Raw genomic sequence first — 18,394 nt, 5'->3', positions numbered from 1 at the left:
ATAAGAATACTGGACTGAACTAGTCTTGAAACCTTAAAATGGAACACCAGTAAAAACTGGAGAATAAGAATACTGGTCTGGTCTGGTCTTGTATACCTTAAAATGGAACACCAGTAAAAATGGGAAATAAGAATACTGGTCTGAACTGGTCTTGTCTACCTTAAAATGGAACACCAGTAAAAACTGGAGAATAAGAATACTGGTCTGAACTGGTCTTGTATACCTTAGAATAGAACACCAGTAAAAAATGGGAAATGAGAATACTGGACTGAACTGGTCTTGAAACCTTAAAATGGAACACCAGTAAAAACTGGAGAATAAGAATACTTGGTCTGGCCTGGTCTTGTATACCTTAAAATGGAACACAGTGAAACTGGGGAATAAGAATACTGGTCTGAACTGGTCTTGTATACCTTAAAATGGAACACCAGTAAAACTGGGAAATAAGAATACTGGTCTGAACTGGTCTTGTTCACCTTAAAATGGAACACCAGTAAAAACTGGGAAATAAGAATACTGGTCTGAACTGGTTTTGTATATCTTAAAATGGAACACCAGTAAAACTGGGAAATAAGAATACATGTCTGAACTGGTTTTGTATATCTTAAAATGGAACACCAGTAAAACTGGGAAATAAGAATACATGTCTGAACTGGTCAGGTATACCTTAAAATAGAACACCAGTAAAAACTAGGAAATAAGAATACTGGTCTGAACTGGTCTTGTATACCTTAAAATAGAACACCAGTAAAAACTAGGAAATAAGAATACTGGTCTGAACTGGTCTTGTATACCTTAAAATGAAACGCCAGTAAAAACTTGGAAATAAGAATACTGGTCTGAACTGGTCTTGTATACCTTTAAATGGAACACCAGTAAAACTGGGAAATAAGACTACTGGTCTGAACTGGTCTTGTATACCTTAAAATGGAACACCAGTAAAACTGGGAAATAAGCATACTGGTCTGAACTGGCCTTGTATACCTTACAATGGAACACAAGTAAAAACTGGCAAGTAAGAGTACTGGTCTGAACTGGTCTTGTATACCTTAAAATGGAACACCAGTAAAACTGGGAAATAAGAATACTGGTCTGAACTGGTCGTGTCTACCTTAAAATGGAACACCAGTAAAACTGGAAAATAAGAGTACTGATCTGAACTGGTCTTGTATACCTTAAAGTGGAATACCAGTAAAAACTGGGAAATAAGAGTACTGGTCTGAACTGGTCTTGTATACCTTAAAATGGAACACCAGTAAAAATTAGGAAATAAGAATACTGGTCTGAACTGGTCTTGTGTACCTTAAAATGGAACACCAGTAAAACTGAGAAATAGGAGTACTGCTCTGAACTGGTCTAGTATACCTTAAAATGGAACACCAGTAAAACTGGGAAACAAGAATGCTGGTCTGAACTGGTCTTGTATACCTTAAAATGGAACACCAGTAAAACTGGGAAATAAGAATACTGGTCTGAACTGGTCTTGTATACCTTAAAATGGAACACCAGTAAAAACCGGGAAATAAGAATACGGGTCTGAACTGGTCTTGTATACCTTAAAATGGAACACCAGTAGAACTGGGAAATCAGAGTACTGGTCTGAACTGGTCTTGTATACCTTAAAATGGAACACAGTAAAACTGGGAAATCAGAGTACTGGTCTGAACTGGTGTTGTACACCTTAAAATGGAACAACAGTAAAGCTGGGAAATAAGAATACTGGTCTGAACTGGTCTTGTATACCTTGAAATGGAACACAGTAAAACTGGGAAATAAGAATACTGCTCTGAACTGGTCTAGTACACCTTAAAATGGAACACCAGTAAAACTGGGAAGTAAGAATACTGGTCTGAACTGGTCTTGTAAACCTTAAAATGGAACGCCAGTAAAAACTAGGAAATAAGAATACTGGTCTGAACTGGTCTTGTATACCTTAAAATGGAACACAGTAAAACTGGGAAATCAGAGTACTGGTCTGAACTGGTCTTGTATACCTTGAAATGGAACACAGTAAAACTGGGAAATAAGAATACTGGTCTGAACTGGTCTTGTATATCTTAAAATGGAACACCAGTAAAACTGGGAAATAAGAATACTGGTCTGAACTGGTCTAGTATACCTTAAAATGGAACACCAGTAAAACTGGGAAATAAGAATACTGGTCTGAACTGGTCTTGTATACCTGAAAATGGAACACCAGTAAAACTGGGAAGTAAGAGTACTGGTCTGAACTGGTCTTGTATACCTTAAAATGGAACACGAGTAAAAAATAGGAAATAAGAGTACTGGTCTGAAATGGTCTAGTATAGCTTTAAATGGAACACCAGTAAAAACTGGGGAATAAGAATACTGGTCTGAACTGGTCTTGTATATCTTAAACTGGAACGCCAGTAAAACTGGGAAATAAAAGTACTGGTCTGAAATGGTCTTGTATACCTTAAAATGGAACACCAGTAAAACTGGGAAACAAGAATGCTGGTCTGAACTGGTCTTGTATACCTTAAAATGGAACACCAGTAAAACTGGGAAATAAGAATACTGGTCTGAACTGGTCTTGTATACCTTAAAATGGAACACCAGTAAAACTGGGAAATAAGAATACTGGTCTGAACTGGTCTTGTTCACCTTAAAATGGAACACCAGTAAAACTGGGAAATAAGAATACTGGTCTGAACTGGTTTTGTATATCTTAAAATGGAACACCAGTAAAACTGGGAAATAAGAATACATGTCTGAACTGGTCTGGTATACCTTAAAATAGAACACCAGTAAAAACTAGGAAATAAGAATACTGGTCTGAACTGGTCTTGTATACCTTAAAATGAAACGCCAGTAAAAACTTGGAAATAAGAATACTGGTCTGAACTGGTCTTGTATACCTTAAAATGGAACACCAGTAAAACTGGGAAATAAGACTACTGGTCTGAACTGGTCTTGTATACCTTAAAATGGAACACCAGTAAAACTGGGAAATAAGAATACTGGTCTGAACTGGCCTTGTATACCTTACAATGGAACACAAGTAAAAACTGGCAAGTAAGAGTACTGGTCTGAACTGGTCTTGTATACCTTAAAATGGAACACCAGTAAAACTGGGAAATAAGAATACTGGTCTGAACTGGTCGTGTCTACCTTAAAATGGAACACCAGTAAAAACTGGGAAATAAGAGTACTGATCTGAACTGGTCTTGTATACCTTAAAATGGAATACCAGTAAAAACTGGGAAATAAGAGTACTGGTCTGAACTGGTCTTGTATACCTTAAAATGGAACACCAGTAAAAATTAGGAAATAAGAATACTGGTCTGAACTGGTCTTGTGTACCTTAAAATGGAACACCAGTAAAACTGAGAAATAGGAGTACTGCTCTGAACTGGTCTAGTATACCTTAAAATGGAACACCAGTAAAACTGGGAAACAAGAATGCTGGTCTGAACTGGTCTTGTATACCTTAAAATGGAACAACAGTAAAACTGGGAAATAAAAGTACTGATCTGAACTGGTCTTGTATGCCTTAAAATGGAACACCAGTAAAACTGGGAAATAAGAATACTGGTCTGAACTGGTCTTGTCTACCTTAAAATGGAACAACAGTAAAAAATAGGCAATAAGAATACTGGTCTGAAATGTTCTAGTATACCTTAAAATGAAACACTAGTAAAACTGGGAAATAAGAATACTGGTCTGAACTGGTCTTGTATGCCTTAAAATGGAACACCAGTAAAACTGGGAAATAAGACTACTGGTCTGAACTGGTCATGTGTACATTAAAATGGAACACAAGTAACAAATAGGAAATAAGAATACTGGACTGAACTGGTCTTGAAACCTTAAAATGGAACACCAGGAAAAACTGGAGAATAAGAATACTGGTCTGAACTGGTCTTGTATACCTTAAAATAGAACACCAGTAAAAAATGGGAAATAAGAATACTGGACTGAACTGGTCTTGTATACCTTAAAATGGAACACCAGTAAAAACTGGAGAATAAGAATACTGGTCTGGCCTGGTCTTGTATACCTTAAAATGGAACACCAGTAAAACTGGGAAATAAGAATACTGGTCTGAACTGTTCTTGTTCACCTTAAAATGGAACACCATTAAAACTGGGAAATAAGACTACTGGTCTGAACTGGTCATGTGTACATTAAAATGGAACACAAGTAACAAATAGGAAATAAGAATACTGGACTGAACTGGTCTTGAAACCTTAAAATGGAACACCAGTAAAACTGGGAAATAAGAATACTGGTCTGAACTGGCCTTGTATACCTTACAATGGAACACAAGTAAAAACTGGCAAGTAAGAGTACTGGTCTGAACTGGTCTTGTATACCTTAAAATGGAACACCAGTAAAACTGGGAAATAAGAATACTGGTCTGAACTGGTCGTGTCTACCTTAAAATGGAACACCAGTAAAAACTGGGAAATAAGAGTACTGATCTGAACTGGTCTTGTATACCTTAAAATGGAATACCAGTAAAAACTGGGAAATAAGAGTACTGGTCTGAACTGGTCTTGTATACCTTAAAATGGAACACCAGTAAAAATTAGGAAATAAGAATACTGGTCTGAACTGGTCTTGTGTACCTTAAAATGGAACACCAGTAAAACTGAGAAATAGGAGTACTGCTCTGAACTGGTCTAGTATACCTTAAAATGGAACACCAGTAAAAATGGGAAATAAGAATACTGGTCTGAACTGGTCTTGTCTACCTTAAAATGGAACACCAGTAAAAACTGGGAAATAAGAATACTGGTCTGAACTGGTCTTGTATACCTTAAAATGGAATACCAGTAAAAATTAGGAAATAAGAATACTGGTCTGAACTGGTCTTGTATACCTTAAAATGGAATACCAGTAAAAACTGGGAAATAAGAGTACTGGTCTGAACTGGTCTTGTCTACCTTAAAATGGAACACCAGTAAAAATTAGGAAATAAGAATACTGGTCTGAACTGGTCTTGTGTACCTTAAAATGGAACACCAGTAAAACTGAGAAATAGGAGTACTGCTCTGAACTGGTCTAGTATACCTTAAAATGGAACACCAGTAAAACTGGGAAACAAGAATGCTGGTCTGAACTGGTCTTGTATACCTTAAAATGGAACAACAGTAAAACTGGGAAATAAAAGTACTGATCTGAACTGGTCTTGTCTGCCTTAAAATGGAACACCAGTAAAACTGGGAAATAAGAATACTGGTCTGAACTGGTCTTGTCTACCTTAAAATGGAACAACAGTAAAAAATAGGCAATAAGAATACTGGTCTGAACTGGTCTTGTCTACCTTAAAATGGAACAACAGTAAAAAATAGGCAATAAGAATACTGGTCTGAAATGTTCTAGTATACCTTAAAATGGAACACTAGTAAAACTGGGAAATAAGAATACTGGTCTGAACTGGTCTTGTCTACCTTAAAATGGAACAACAGTAAAAAATAGGCAATAAGAATACTGGTCTGAAATGTTCTAGTATACCTTAAAATGGAACACTAGTAAAACTGGGAAATAACAATACTGGTCTGAACTGGTCTTGTAAACCTTAAAATGAAACACAGTAAATCTGGGAAATAAGAATACTGGACTGAACTGGTCTTGAAACCTTAAAATGGAACACCAGTAAAAATTGGAGAATAAGAATACTGGTCTGAACTGGTCTTGTTCACCTTAAAATGGAACACCATTAAAACTGGGAAATAAGACTACTGGTCTGAACTGGTCATGTGTACATTAAAATGGAACACAAGTAACAAATAGGAAATAAGAATACTGGACTGAACTGGTCTTGAAACCTTAAAATGGAACACCAGTAAAACTGGGGAATAAGAATACTGGTCTGAACTGGTCTTGTTCACCTTAAAATGGAACACCATTAAAACTGGGAAATAAGACTACTGGTCTGAACTGGTCATGTGTACATTAAAATGGAACACAAGTAACAAATAGGAAATAAGAATACTGGACTGAACTGGTCTTGAAACCTTAAAATGGAACACCAGTAAAAACTGGAGAATAAGAATACTGGTCTGGTCTGGTCTTGTATACCTTAAAATGGAACACCAGTAAAAATGGGAAATAAGAATACTGGTCTGAACTGGTCTTGTCTACCTTAAAATGGAACACCAGTAAAAACTGGGAAATAAGAGTACTGATCTGAACTGGTCTTGTATACCTTAAAATGGAATACCAGTAAAAACTGGGAAATAAGAGTACTGGTCTGAACTGGTCTTGTATACCTTAAAATGGAACACCAGTAAAAATTAGGAAATAAGAATACTGGTCTGAACTGGTCTTGTGTACCTTAAAATGGAACACCAGTAAAACTGAGAAATAGGAGTACTGCTCTGAACTGGTCTAGTATACCTTAAAATGGAACACCAGTAAAACTGGGAAACAAGAATGCTGGTCTGAACTGGTCTTGTATACCTTAAAATGGAACACCAGTAAAACTGGGAAATAAGAATAATGGTCTGAACTGGTCTTGTATACCTTAAAATGGAACACCAGTAAAAACCGGGAAATAAGAATACGGGTCTGAAGTGGTCTTGTATACTTTAAAATGGGACACCAGTAAAAAATAGGAAATAAGAATACTGGTCTGAACTGGCCTTGTATACCTTACAATGGAACACAAGTAAAAACTGGGAAGTAAGAGTACTGGTCTGAACTGGTCTTGTATAACTTAAAATGGAACACCAGTAAAACTGCGAAATAAGAATACTGGTCTGAACTGGTTTTTCATACCATAAAATGGAGCACCATTAAAAACTGGGAAATAAGAATACTGGTCTGAACAGGTTATGTATATCTTAAAATGAAACACAGTAAAACTGTGAAATTAGAATACTTGTCTGAACTGGTCTAGTATACCTTAAAATCGAACACCAGTAAAAACTGCGGAATAAGAGTACTGGTCTGAAATAGTGTTGTATACCTTCAAAAGGAACACCAGTAAAACTGGGAAATAAGAATACTGGTCTGAACTGGGCTTGTATACCTTAAAATGGAACGCCAGTAAAAAAATAGGAAATAAGAATACTGGTCTGAACTGGTCATGTGTACATTAAAATGGAACACAAGTAACAAATAGGAAATAAGAATACTGGACTGAACTGGTCTTGAAACCTTAAAATGCAACACCAGTAAAAACTGGAGAATAAGAATACTGGTCTGAACTGGTCTTGTATACCTTAAAATAGAACAACAGTAAAAAATGGGAAATAAGAATACTGGACTGAACTGGTCTTGAAACCTTAAAATGGAACACCAGTAAAAACTGGAGAATAAGAATACTGGTCTGGCCTGGTCTTGTATACCTTAAAATGGAACACAGTAAAACTGGGGAATAAGAATACTGGTCTGAACTGGTCTTGTATACCTTAAAATGGAACACCAGTAAAACTGGGAAATAAGAATACTGGTCTGAACTGGTCTTGTATACCTTAAAATGGAACACCAGTAAAACTGGGAAATAAGAATACATGTCTGAACTGGTCAGGTATACCTTAAAATAGAACACCAGTAAAAACTAGGAAATAAGAATACTGGTCTGAACTGGTCTTGTATACCTTAAAATGAAACGCCAGTAAAAACTTGGAAATAAGAATACTGGTCTGAACTGGTCTTGTATACCTTTCAATGGAACACCAGTAAAACTGGGAAATAAGACTACTGGTCTGAACTGGTCTTGTATACCTTAAAATGGAACACCAGTAAAACTGGGAAATAAGAATACTGGTCTGAACTGGCCTTGTATACCTTACAATTGAACACAAGTAAAAACTGGCAAGTAAGAGTACTGGTCTGAACTGGTCTTGTATACCTTAAAATGGAACACCAGTAAAACTGGGAAATAAGAATACTGGTCTGAACTGGTCGTGTCTACCTTAAAATGGAACACCAGTAAAACTGGAAAATAAGAGTACTGATCTGAACTGGTCTTGTATACCTTAAAGTGGAATACCAGTAAAAACTGGGAAATAAGAGTACTGGTCTGAACTGGTCTTGTATACCTTAAAATGGAACACCAGTAAAAATTAGGAAATAAGAATACTGGTCTGAACTGGTCTTGTGTACCTTAAAATGGAACACCAGTAAAACTGAGAAATAGGAGTACTGCTCTGAACTGGTCTAGTATACCTTAAAATGGAACACCAGTAAAACTGGGAAATAAGAATACTGGCCTGAACTGGTCTTGTATACCTTAAAATGGAACACCAGTAAAACTGGGAAATAAGAATACTGGTCTGAACTGGTCTTGTATACCTTAAAATGGAACACCAGTAAAAACCGGGAAATAAGAATACGGGTCTGAACTGGTCTTGTATACCTTAAAATGGAACACCAGTAGAACTGGGAAATCAGAGTACTGGTCTGAACTGGTCTTGTATACCTTAAAATGGAACACAGTAAAACTGGGAAATCAGAGTACTGGTCTGAACTGGTGTTGTACACCTTAAAATGGAACAACAGTAAAACTGGGAAATAAAAATACTGGTCTGAACTGGTCTTGTATACCTTGAAATGGAACACAGTAAAACTGGGAAATAAGAATACTGCTCTGAACTGGTCTAGTACACCTTAAAATGGAACACCAGTAAAACTGGGAAGTAAGAATACTGGTCTGAACTGGTCTTGTAAACCTTAAAATGGAACGCCAGTAAAAACTAGGAAATAAGAATACTGGTCTGAACTGGTCTTGTATACCTTAAAATGGAACACCAGTAGAACTGGGAAATCAGAGTACTGGTCTGAACTGGTCTTGTATACCTTAAAATGGAACACAGTAAAACTGGGAAATCAGAGTACTGGTCTGAACTGGTCTTGTATACCTTGAAATGGAACACAGTAAAACTGGGAAATAAGAATACTGGTCTGAACTGGTCTTGTATATCTTAAAATGGAACACCAGTAAAAATGGGAAATAAGAATACTGGTCTGAACTGGTCTAGTATACCTTAAAATGGAACACCAGTAAAACTGGGAAATAAGAATACTGGTCTGAACTGGTCTTGTATACCTGAAAATGGAACACCAGTAAAACTGGGAAGTAAGAGTACTGGTCTGAACTGGTCTTGTATACCTTAAAATGGAACACGAGTAAAAAATAGGAAATAAGAGTACTGGTCTGAAATGGTCTAGTATACCTTTAAATGGAACACCAGTAAAAACTGGGGAATAAGAATACTGGTCTGAACTGGTCTTGTATATCTTAAACTGGAACGCCAGTAAAACTGGGAAATAAACGTACTGGTCTGAAATGGTCTTGTATACCTTAAAATTGAACACCAGTAAAACTGGGAAATAAGAATACTGGTCTGATCTTGTCTTGTACACCTTAAAATGGAACACCAGGAAAAACTGGAAAATAAGAGTACTGGTCTGAACTGGTCTGGTATACCTTAAAATAGAACACCAGTAAAAACTAGGAAATAAGAATACTGGTCTGAACTGGTCTTGTATACCTTAAAATGAAACGCCAGTAAAAACTTGGAAATAAGAATACTGGTCTGAACTGGTCTTGTATACCTTTAAATGGAACACCAGTAAAACTGGGAAATAAGACTACTGGTCTGAACTGGTCATGTGTACATTAAAATGGAACACAAGTAACAAATAGGAAATAAGAATACTGGACTGAACTGGTCTTGAAACCTTAAAATGGAACACCAGTAAAAACTGGAGAATAAGAATACTGGTCTGGCCTGGTCTTGTATACCTTAAAATGGAACACAGTAAAACTGGGGAATAAGAATACTGTTCTGAACTGGTCTTGTATACCTTAAAATGGAACACCAGTAAAACTGGGAAATAAGAATACTGGTCTGAACTGGTCTTGTTCACCTTAAAATGGAACACCAGTAAAACTGGGAAATAAGAATACTGGTCTGAACTGGTTTTGTATATCTTAAAATGGAACACCAGTAAAACTGGGAAATAAGAATACATGTCTGAACTGGTCTGGTATACCTTAAAATAGAACACCAGTAAAAACTAGGAAATAAGAATACTGGTCTGAACTGGTCTTGTATACCTTAAAATGAAACGCCAGTAAAAACTTGGAAATAAGAATACTGGTCTGAACTGGTCTTGTATACCTTTAAATGGAACACCAGTAAAACTGGGAAATAAGACTACTGGTCTGAACTGGTCTTGTATACCTTAAAATGGAACACCAGTAAAACTGGGAAATAAGAATACTGGTCTGAACTGGCCTTGTATACCTTACAATGGAACACAAGTAAAAACTGGCAAGTAAGAGTACTGATCTGAACTGGTCTTGTATACCTTAAAATGGAATACCAGTAAAAACTGGGAAATAAGAGTACTGGTCTGAACTGGTCTTGTATACCTTAAAATGGAACACCAGTAAAAATTAGGAAATAAGAATACTGGTCTGAACTGGTCTTGTGTACCTTAAAATGGAACACCAGTAAAACTGAGAAATAGGAGTACTGCTCTGAACTGGTCTAGTATACCTTAAAATGGAACACCAGTAAAACTGGGAAACAAGAATGCTGGTCTGAACTGGTCTTGTATACCTTAAAATGGAACACCAGTAAAACTGGGAAATAAGAATACTGGTCTGAACTGGTCTTGTTCACCTTAAAATGGAACACCAGTAAAACTGGGAAATAAGAATACTGGTCTGAACTGGTTTTGTATATCTTAAAATGGAACACCAGTAAAACTGGGAAATAAGAATACATGTCTGAACTGGTCTGGTATACCTTAAAATAGAACACCAGTAAAAACTAGGAAATAAGAATACTGGTCTGAACTGGTCTTGTATACCTTAAAATGAAACGCCAGTAAAAACTTGGAAATAAGAATACTGGTCTGAACTGGTCTTGTATACCTTTAAATGGAACAACAGTAAAACTGGGAAATAAGACTACTGGTCTGAACTGGTCTTGTATACCTTAAAATGGAACACCAGTAAAACTGGGAAATAAGAATACTGGTCTGAACTGGCCTTGTATACCTTACAATGGAACACAAGTAAAAACTGGCAAGTAAGAATACTGGTCTGAACTGGTCTTGTATACCTTGAAATGGAACACAGTAAAACTGGGAAATAAGAATACTGCTCTGAACTGGTCTAGTACACCTTAAAATGGAACACCAGTAAAACTGGGAAGTAAGAATACTGGTCTGAACTGGTCTTGTAAACCTTAAAATGGAACGCCAGTAAAAACTAGGAAATAAGAATACTGGTCTGAACTGGTCTTGTATACCTTAAAATGGAACACCAGTAGAACTGGGAAATCAGAGTACTGGTCTGAACTGGTCTTGTATACCTTAAAATGGAACACAGTAAAACTGGGAAATCAGAGTACTGGTCTGAACTGGTCTTGTATACCTTGAAATGGAACACAGTAAAACTGGGAAATAAGAATACTGGTCTGAACTGGTCTTGTATATCTTAAAATGGAACACCAGTAAAACTGGGAAATAAGAATACTGGTCTGAACTGGTCTTGTGTACCTTTAAATGGAACACCAGTAAAAACTGGGGAATAAGAATACTGGTCTGAACTGGTCTTGTATATCTTAAACTGGAACGCCAGTAAAACTGGGAAATAAAAGTACTGGTCTGAAATGGTCTTGTATACCTTAAAATGGAACACCAGTAAAACTGGGAAATAAGAATACTGGTCTGATCTTGTCTTGTAAACCTTAAAATGGAACACCAGGAAAAACTGGAAAATAAGAGTACTGGTCCGAACTGGTCTTGTATATCTTAAAATGGAACACCAGTAAAACTGGGAAATAAGAATACTGGTCTGAACTGGTTTTGTATATCTTAAAATGGAGCACCAGTAAAAACTGGGAAATAAGAATACTCGCCTGAACTGGTTTTGTATATCTTTAAATCGAGTACCAGTAAAAATGGGAAATAAGAATACTTAGGCCGAGTGGGAGAATTAAACCTGCATCCCATCCTCTTTGTAGCATAATGTGCTCAGTCTCCAATATGGACACAGACACACCATTGAAGTTTAGGCTAAGGGTGAAAAGAACAGAAGACAATGGGGAGCAGTGGTTAAAGGATACAAGTTTAATATTAAGATTGAAGACTACAGGATCCAGAGCAGAATGAAGTAGGTTATGTTACAGCTGGAGATGGTCCAAAAGAATGAGTTAGAGAAGGAGACAATGTGATTCGTTTTGATTTCAGGATACAGGGAGAAATGTGGATGGGGTGTTTGAAGTTTAGGAGGAAGAAAAGAGGTAAGTTCAGAGGGAAATAGGCCAAAGTAGATAAAATAAAATTAAGGGAGCTAAGAAAGTTTGACAAAGACAGAGGTTGGAGGCCAAAGTTCAAAGGTTGTACCAGTTGATTGAACTTGAAAGAGAAGTAAAGGAACTGTGGGGGAGAAATTGGACCTTGTTTTGCCCATGTTTTGGGTGCAAAATAGGTCCACAACCTGACAGATTTCATTGCCTATCATACATGACTGAAGCAGACTGGAAGTGGAGAGATCACCATATTGGCTTGGACCCCCTTGGTCGTCCTGGAACCAGCCTGAAACGAGTTTTAGGTCCATTGCCAAGGTAGATATAGGGCTTAAAATGTACTTTTATTTCCTTTGTTGAATTGGACTGTGCCTGAACACAGCATGTCAAACTTCTGGCAGGAAGAGTGTAAGAGGAAATGATTAGCAGTTAGATGAAACGACAGTGAGCCCTCCACAGAAGAGAAATTTCAGTTGGCAGATTGAGTCACTGAGCAATTGCCAGGCTTACCTCACAGAGGAAACACCGTTATTTCTATTTTAATGTTGGGACATGCTTCTGCTGCACTGGTTCTCGGAAAGACAAAGGTCAAATTGGCTTTTGAAATATACATGTCGACATGTATTTAGGCACATGATATTTTGGGCTAACAATAGGATGGTTTTGCATGTCATCCTCCAACCTCACAGTTTTGGAAGTTGTAAACATTTGTGAATGGGTAAAACTGTACCTTTGTAGAAAATGTTGATACTCCTTTTCTCTCCTTTGCTTCACCTCTTGGCGTTCCACTGCTTCAAAGGCCAGCTCCAACTTGGTAACAGATGCTCGACTGATGAAGCTGCTTAATGGAGTCTCCCATTCTTCACAACTGCAGTCGTTTCTTGTGAGCTGCCTACAGAAAAAATAAATGATGTGAGGAAATAAACACAGTCACCCTAGATACAATCCAGGTGCTGGGAGACCTCCTTCAGGCATTGCTCACAGATAGCCCTGAACCCAGGGCACGGGTTCAGATGCAATACTGGCCAAGATGACGGGACTTATGGCAGATGACCTTATCATGTTACTTTATCGCAATTTCAATGCAGCCCCTATTTTGAGGGCCGGAACTTCTTGTACTCATTCCTGTCAGCCATAGAAATGTATAGAATTTACAGCACAAAAACAAACCATTCGGTCCAACTAGATTGTATTTACCATCCATGAGAGTGTTATGAAAGTATAATAATTTTCATAATATTTTTCTGGTTTGTTCTAATGTAGGTTTATGGGTGTGAGTGTAGATGGTTCTGTCTGTATGATTTAATTACATTTGGAGTCAGGTAGACTGCAAGCTTGGAATTATCAAAAGAAGCTAGGTGTAGAAATGTACTTGAAATATTAATGAGTAAACATGGACGCTGGCTTAGCATGTAAGGTGTGAAATAAATTAGCATTTTTAGATAAGTGAAGGGATTGTTTGGATTTCAAAGGGATGGTAGTGTGTTTACAACTAGCCAGCTAAGCAAGGCTAAGGAGCATGTTTATTTTTCCCAAAGGTTACTGACAATATTGGCAACATGGAAGTTTTTATATTATGGGAAAGGTACAGTTCCAAAGACATATGGAACAATGGAATTTACAAATTAAAGACACAATAAAGGAGAATGAAAGGCTACGTGAGGAGAGAGCCACGTAAAATATAACAAGAGTGTGTGGAACAGCCTTGAAAAGGTCACCAACTAGTTGTGCATAAGTCTGCTATGTAAAGTAACTGAAATTGGAGAAAACCATTTGGAATTCCACTGTCAAGTGGGTACAGTGTTAGCTTGCTGTGTTTTTAAAATCTAAAATTTATTTTGGACTGTTGCCTTAAAGGGCAGGGGGTGTAACAGGGAGGCAGGTTAATTAGGAATTTTAAGAGTTGTTATAGTATTAAGAAATTGTAGTCTTATGTAGGTGTTTAAAATCTTTTATTTTGTTCGTAAACATTTAAAATTAATTTTTAAGATCCTGGTGGACTCATTACTTCAGAATTCAGTGCACATGTGTCATAATAAAAACAAATTGCAAAAGCATTGCGATATGTCACCAAGTTTCCCTTGTGGATGTCACAACAAGAGTAAATAATGTAATTCAGATTTATATATCCTGGTCTCATAATCCTTCATCTCTTCAGCCTTTGGTGGTCATAATTGAGGGGGCAGAATACTAGACTTTTCTACTTGCCCATTCCAAGTCCTAAACTCCACTGCCCCCGCTCGACCCTACACCACCCTAACTCTGCCACTGGAAATCCAACATTCTTCCACAATAAAGATTGCAGTTTTTCTAGCCTTGATAAAAGAAATAAAATATGGATTGCAGCCAGAGAAGGTAAGAACACTGGTCTGAGGTGGTCTTGTATATCTTAAAGTGGAACACCAGTAAAACTGGTAAATAAGAATGCTGGTCTGAACTGCTCTTGTATATCTTAAAATGGAACACCAGTAAAACTGGGAAATAAGAGTACTGGTCTGAACTGGTCTTGTATACCTTAAAATGGAACACCAGTTAAAAACTGGGAAATTAGAATACTGGCCTGAACTGGTCTTGTATAACTTAAAATGGAACACCAGTAAAACTGGGAAATAAGAGTACTGGTCTGAACTGGTCTTGTATACCTTAAAATGGAACACCAGTAAAACTGGGAAATAAGAATACTGGTCTGAACTGCTCTTGTATATCTTAAAATGAAACACCAGTTAAAAACTGGGAAATTAGAATACTGGTCTGAACTGGTCTTGTATAACTTAAAATGGAACACCAGTAAAACTGGGAAATAAGAGTACTGGTCTGAACTGGTCTTGTATACTTTAAAATGGAACACCAGTAAAACTGGGAAATAAGAATACTGGTCTGAACTGGTCTTGTATATCTTAAAATGGAACACCAGTAAAAACTGGGAAATAAGAATACTGGTCCGAACTGGTCTTGTATACCTTAAAATGGAACACCAGTAAAACTGGGAAATAAGAATACTGGTCTGAACTGGTCTTGTATACCTTAAAATGGAACACCAGTAAAACTGGGAAATAAGAGTACTGGTCTGAACTGGTCTTGTATACCTTAAAATGGAACACCAGTAAAACTGGGAAATAAGAATACTGGTCTGAACTGGTCTTGTATACCTTAAAATGGAACACCAGTAAAACTGGGAAATAAGAGTACTGGACTGAATTGGTCTTGTATACCTTAAAATGGAACACCAGTAAAAACTGGGAAATAAGAATACTGGCCTGAACTGGTCTTGTATACCTTAAAATGGAACACCAGTAAAAACTGGGAAATAAGAATACTGGTCCGAACTGGTCTTGTATATCTTAAAATGTAACACCGGTAAAACTGGGAAATAGGAATACTGGTCTAAACTGGTCTTGTATACCTTAAAATGGAACACCAGTAAAACTGGGAAATAAAATACTGGTCTGAACTGCTGTTGTATACCTTAAAATGGAACACCAGTAAAACTGGGAAATAAGAGTACTGGTCTGAACTGGTCTTGTCTACCTTAAAATGGAACAACAGTAAAAACTGGGAAATAAGAGTACTGGTCTGAACTGGTCTTGTCTACCTTAAAATGGAACACCAGTAAAACTGGGAAATAAGAATACTGGTCTGAACTGGTCTTGTATACCTTAAAATGGAACACCAGTAAAACTGGGGAATAAGAATACTGGTCTGAACTGGTCTTGTATACCTTAAAAGGAACACCAGTAAAACTGGGGAATAAGAATACTGCTCCGAACTGTTTTTCCCTTCTGGGCAGCATTAAAACCTCAAATTAGGAAACCTCCATAAAACTGGGACGTGCAGGCTGTTAGATTTGTACATTTTCATCGAAGGTTCATGGTTTTCCATGGTAGCCAAAGGGTGCATTTTGCTTCCCAATTTGTCCCTTTTTATAAATAGAACACTGCTCTCCCATGATAACATTCACCTTTATCTTTCTTCTATTATTAACGCCCGCGCCATGTGCTCTAACTCAGAGGTGGAAACCATATTCCCAGACCAGTACCAATATTGCTGGCATGGACTGCAGCAGTTCAAGAAGGCAGCTCACCACCACCTTCTCAAGGGCAATTAGCAGTGGGCGCCCAGCCAGCGATGCCCACATCCCCTCAGTCTTCTCTTTCTTAAGAGAAAAGAGACCTAGCCAGTTTTTGAAAGATCTTTCTTGATGTTATGACTTCATGTAATCTGTGTACATCTTTTTTTTTGCACCCTGTCTAGATCCTCCAAGTCTTTTTTGTGATATGGAGACCAGAACCATGCACAATATCTTTGATGTTCCACCAATTTAAACCGCTGCAGCCCATGTGGTGTAGGTACACCCACAGTGCTGTTAGGGAGGGAGTTCCAGGATTTTGACCCTGTGACAGTGAAGGAACGGTGATATATTTCCAAGTCAGGATGGTGAGTGACTTGGAGGGGAACTTCCAGATGGTGGTGTTCCATGTGTTTGTTGCCCTTGTCATGGTAGCAGTCATGGGCTTGGAAGGTGCTGTCTAAGGAGCCTTGGTGAATTCCTGCAGTGCATCTTGTAGATGGTACACACTGCTGCTACTATGTGTCAGTGATGGAGGGAGTGAATGTTTGTGGATGTGGTGCCAATCAAGTGGGCTGCTTTGTCCTGGACAGTGTCGAGCTTCGTGTGTGTTGTGGGAGTGGCACTCATCCAGGTAAGTGGAGAGTATTCCATCACACTCCTGACTTGTGCCTTGTAGATGGTGGACAGGCTTTGGGGAGTCAGGAGGTGAGTTACTGGCTGCAGGATTCCTAGACTCTGACCTGCTCTGGCAGTTCAGGCCAGTGGGTGACCTTATGTTCCAAGTTGACTGCAGCTACCCTTCCTGCAGATGGCAAAGCTCTGTAACAAATGCCCTGCTGATCCAAAAGAAGCTAATGCAGTTGACCTCGGTCAAAAGCAGTCATGCCAAATTGTGCCAATTAAGCTCTGCAGACATTCTTTGATGCCAGTTGGTCTCCCTCGCATGGCTTCATCTATCTTGTTCCACTCGACATGATGCATTTTAAAAATAAACTTACGGTGAGGAGTCTTGTAACTGTAATATTAACATCAGGTCTAAAAGTCACAATGCATGAGCTGGAAACTGATAACGCCCAGCGATACAGCAAGTTTTCGGAGTCTGCCACCTTGGTGTTCTAAGGGACCCTTTCCCTCAAAAAGTCAACCCTTGACCCCACTATCATTGCAAATTACTGTACCATTTCCAACCTCCCTTCCCTCTCCAAAGCCCTTGAACATGTTGTCACCTCCCAAATCCATTCCCATCTTTCCCGGAACTCCATGTTTGAATCCCTCCAATCAGGTTTCTGCCCCTGATACTGAAACAGGCTCTTATCAAAGTCACAAATGACATCCTGTGTGACTGTGACACAGGTAAACTTTCCCTCCTCGTCCTTCTCAACCTGTCTGCAGCCTTTGACATGGTTTGACCACACCATCCTCCTCCAACACCTCTCCACTGTCGTCCAGCTGGGTGGGACCTGCTCTCACCTGGTTCCATTCTTATCGATCTAATCGGAGCCAGAGAATCACTGGAAATGGCTTCTCTTCCTGCTCCTGCACCATTACCTCTGGTGTCCCCCCAAGGATCTATCCTTGGCCCCCTCCTATTTCTCATCTACATGCTGCTCCTCAGTGACACCATCCGAAAGCACAGTGTTAGTTTTCACATGTACACTGATGACACCCAGCTCTACCTCACCCCCACCTCTCTTAACTCCTCCACTGCTGCTAAATTATCAGGCTGCTTATCCGACATCCAGTACTGGATGAGCAGAAATTTCCTTCAATTAAATATTGAGAAGACTGAGGCCATTGTTTTCAGTCCCCACTCCAAACTCATTTGCCTAACCACCAACTCCAGCCTTCTCCCCGGCAATCGTTTGAGATTAAAACAGCCTGTTCATAACTGTGGTGTAATATTTCATCCATAGATTAACTTTTTTATGATCCCCATAAAGAACAATAACTTTTAAAAAGAAATATGAGCTTCCAGTGAATGGCTGAAAGAATCACACAACAAGATTTCAAGTTTAAAGACTTTTACTTTAATGCACAAACTAAAAGCAACATTGAATGAACACTGTTTCAGTAGGCAACTTAT

The 18,394-nt window shown here is 38.2% G+C and overlaps 1 protein-coding gene across 1 annotated transcript in view; it reads right to left on the bottom strand.

Moving 5' to 3' along the window:
- LOC121273319 (beta-1,4 N-acetylgalactosaminyltransferase 1-like) overlaps positions 1 to 18,394 on the bottom strand; it is a 179,780-nt gene that overhangs the window by 140,589 nt on the left and 20,797 nt on the right. The window contains exon 4 of the mRNA XM_041180454.1: positions 12,973 to 13,134. Coding sequence (XP_041036388.1) covers positions 12,973 to 13,134 — 162 coding nt within the window. The remainder of the gene's footprint in view (positions 1 to 12,972; positions 13,135 to 18,394) is intronic.

The sequence above is a fragment of the Carcharodon carcharias genome, chromosome X (assembly GCF_017639515.1).
Source record: "Carcharodon carcharias isolate sCarCar2 chromosome X, sCarCar2.pri, whole genome shotgun sequence".
Taxonomy (NCBI): Eukaryota; Metazoa; Chordata; class Chondrichthyes; order Lamniformes; family Lamnidae; genus Carcharodon; species Carcharodon carcharias.
This window is presented reverse-complemented; position numbering and strand designations above follow the sequence as displayed.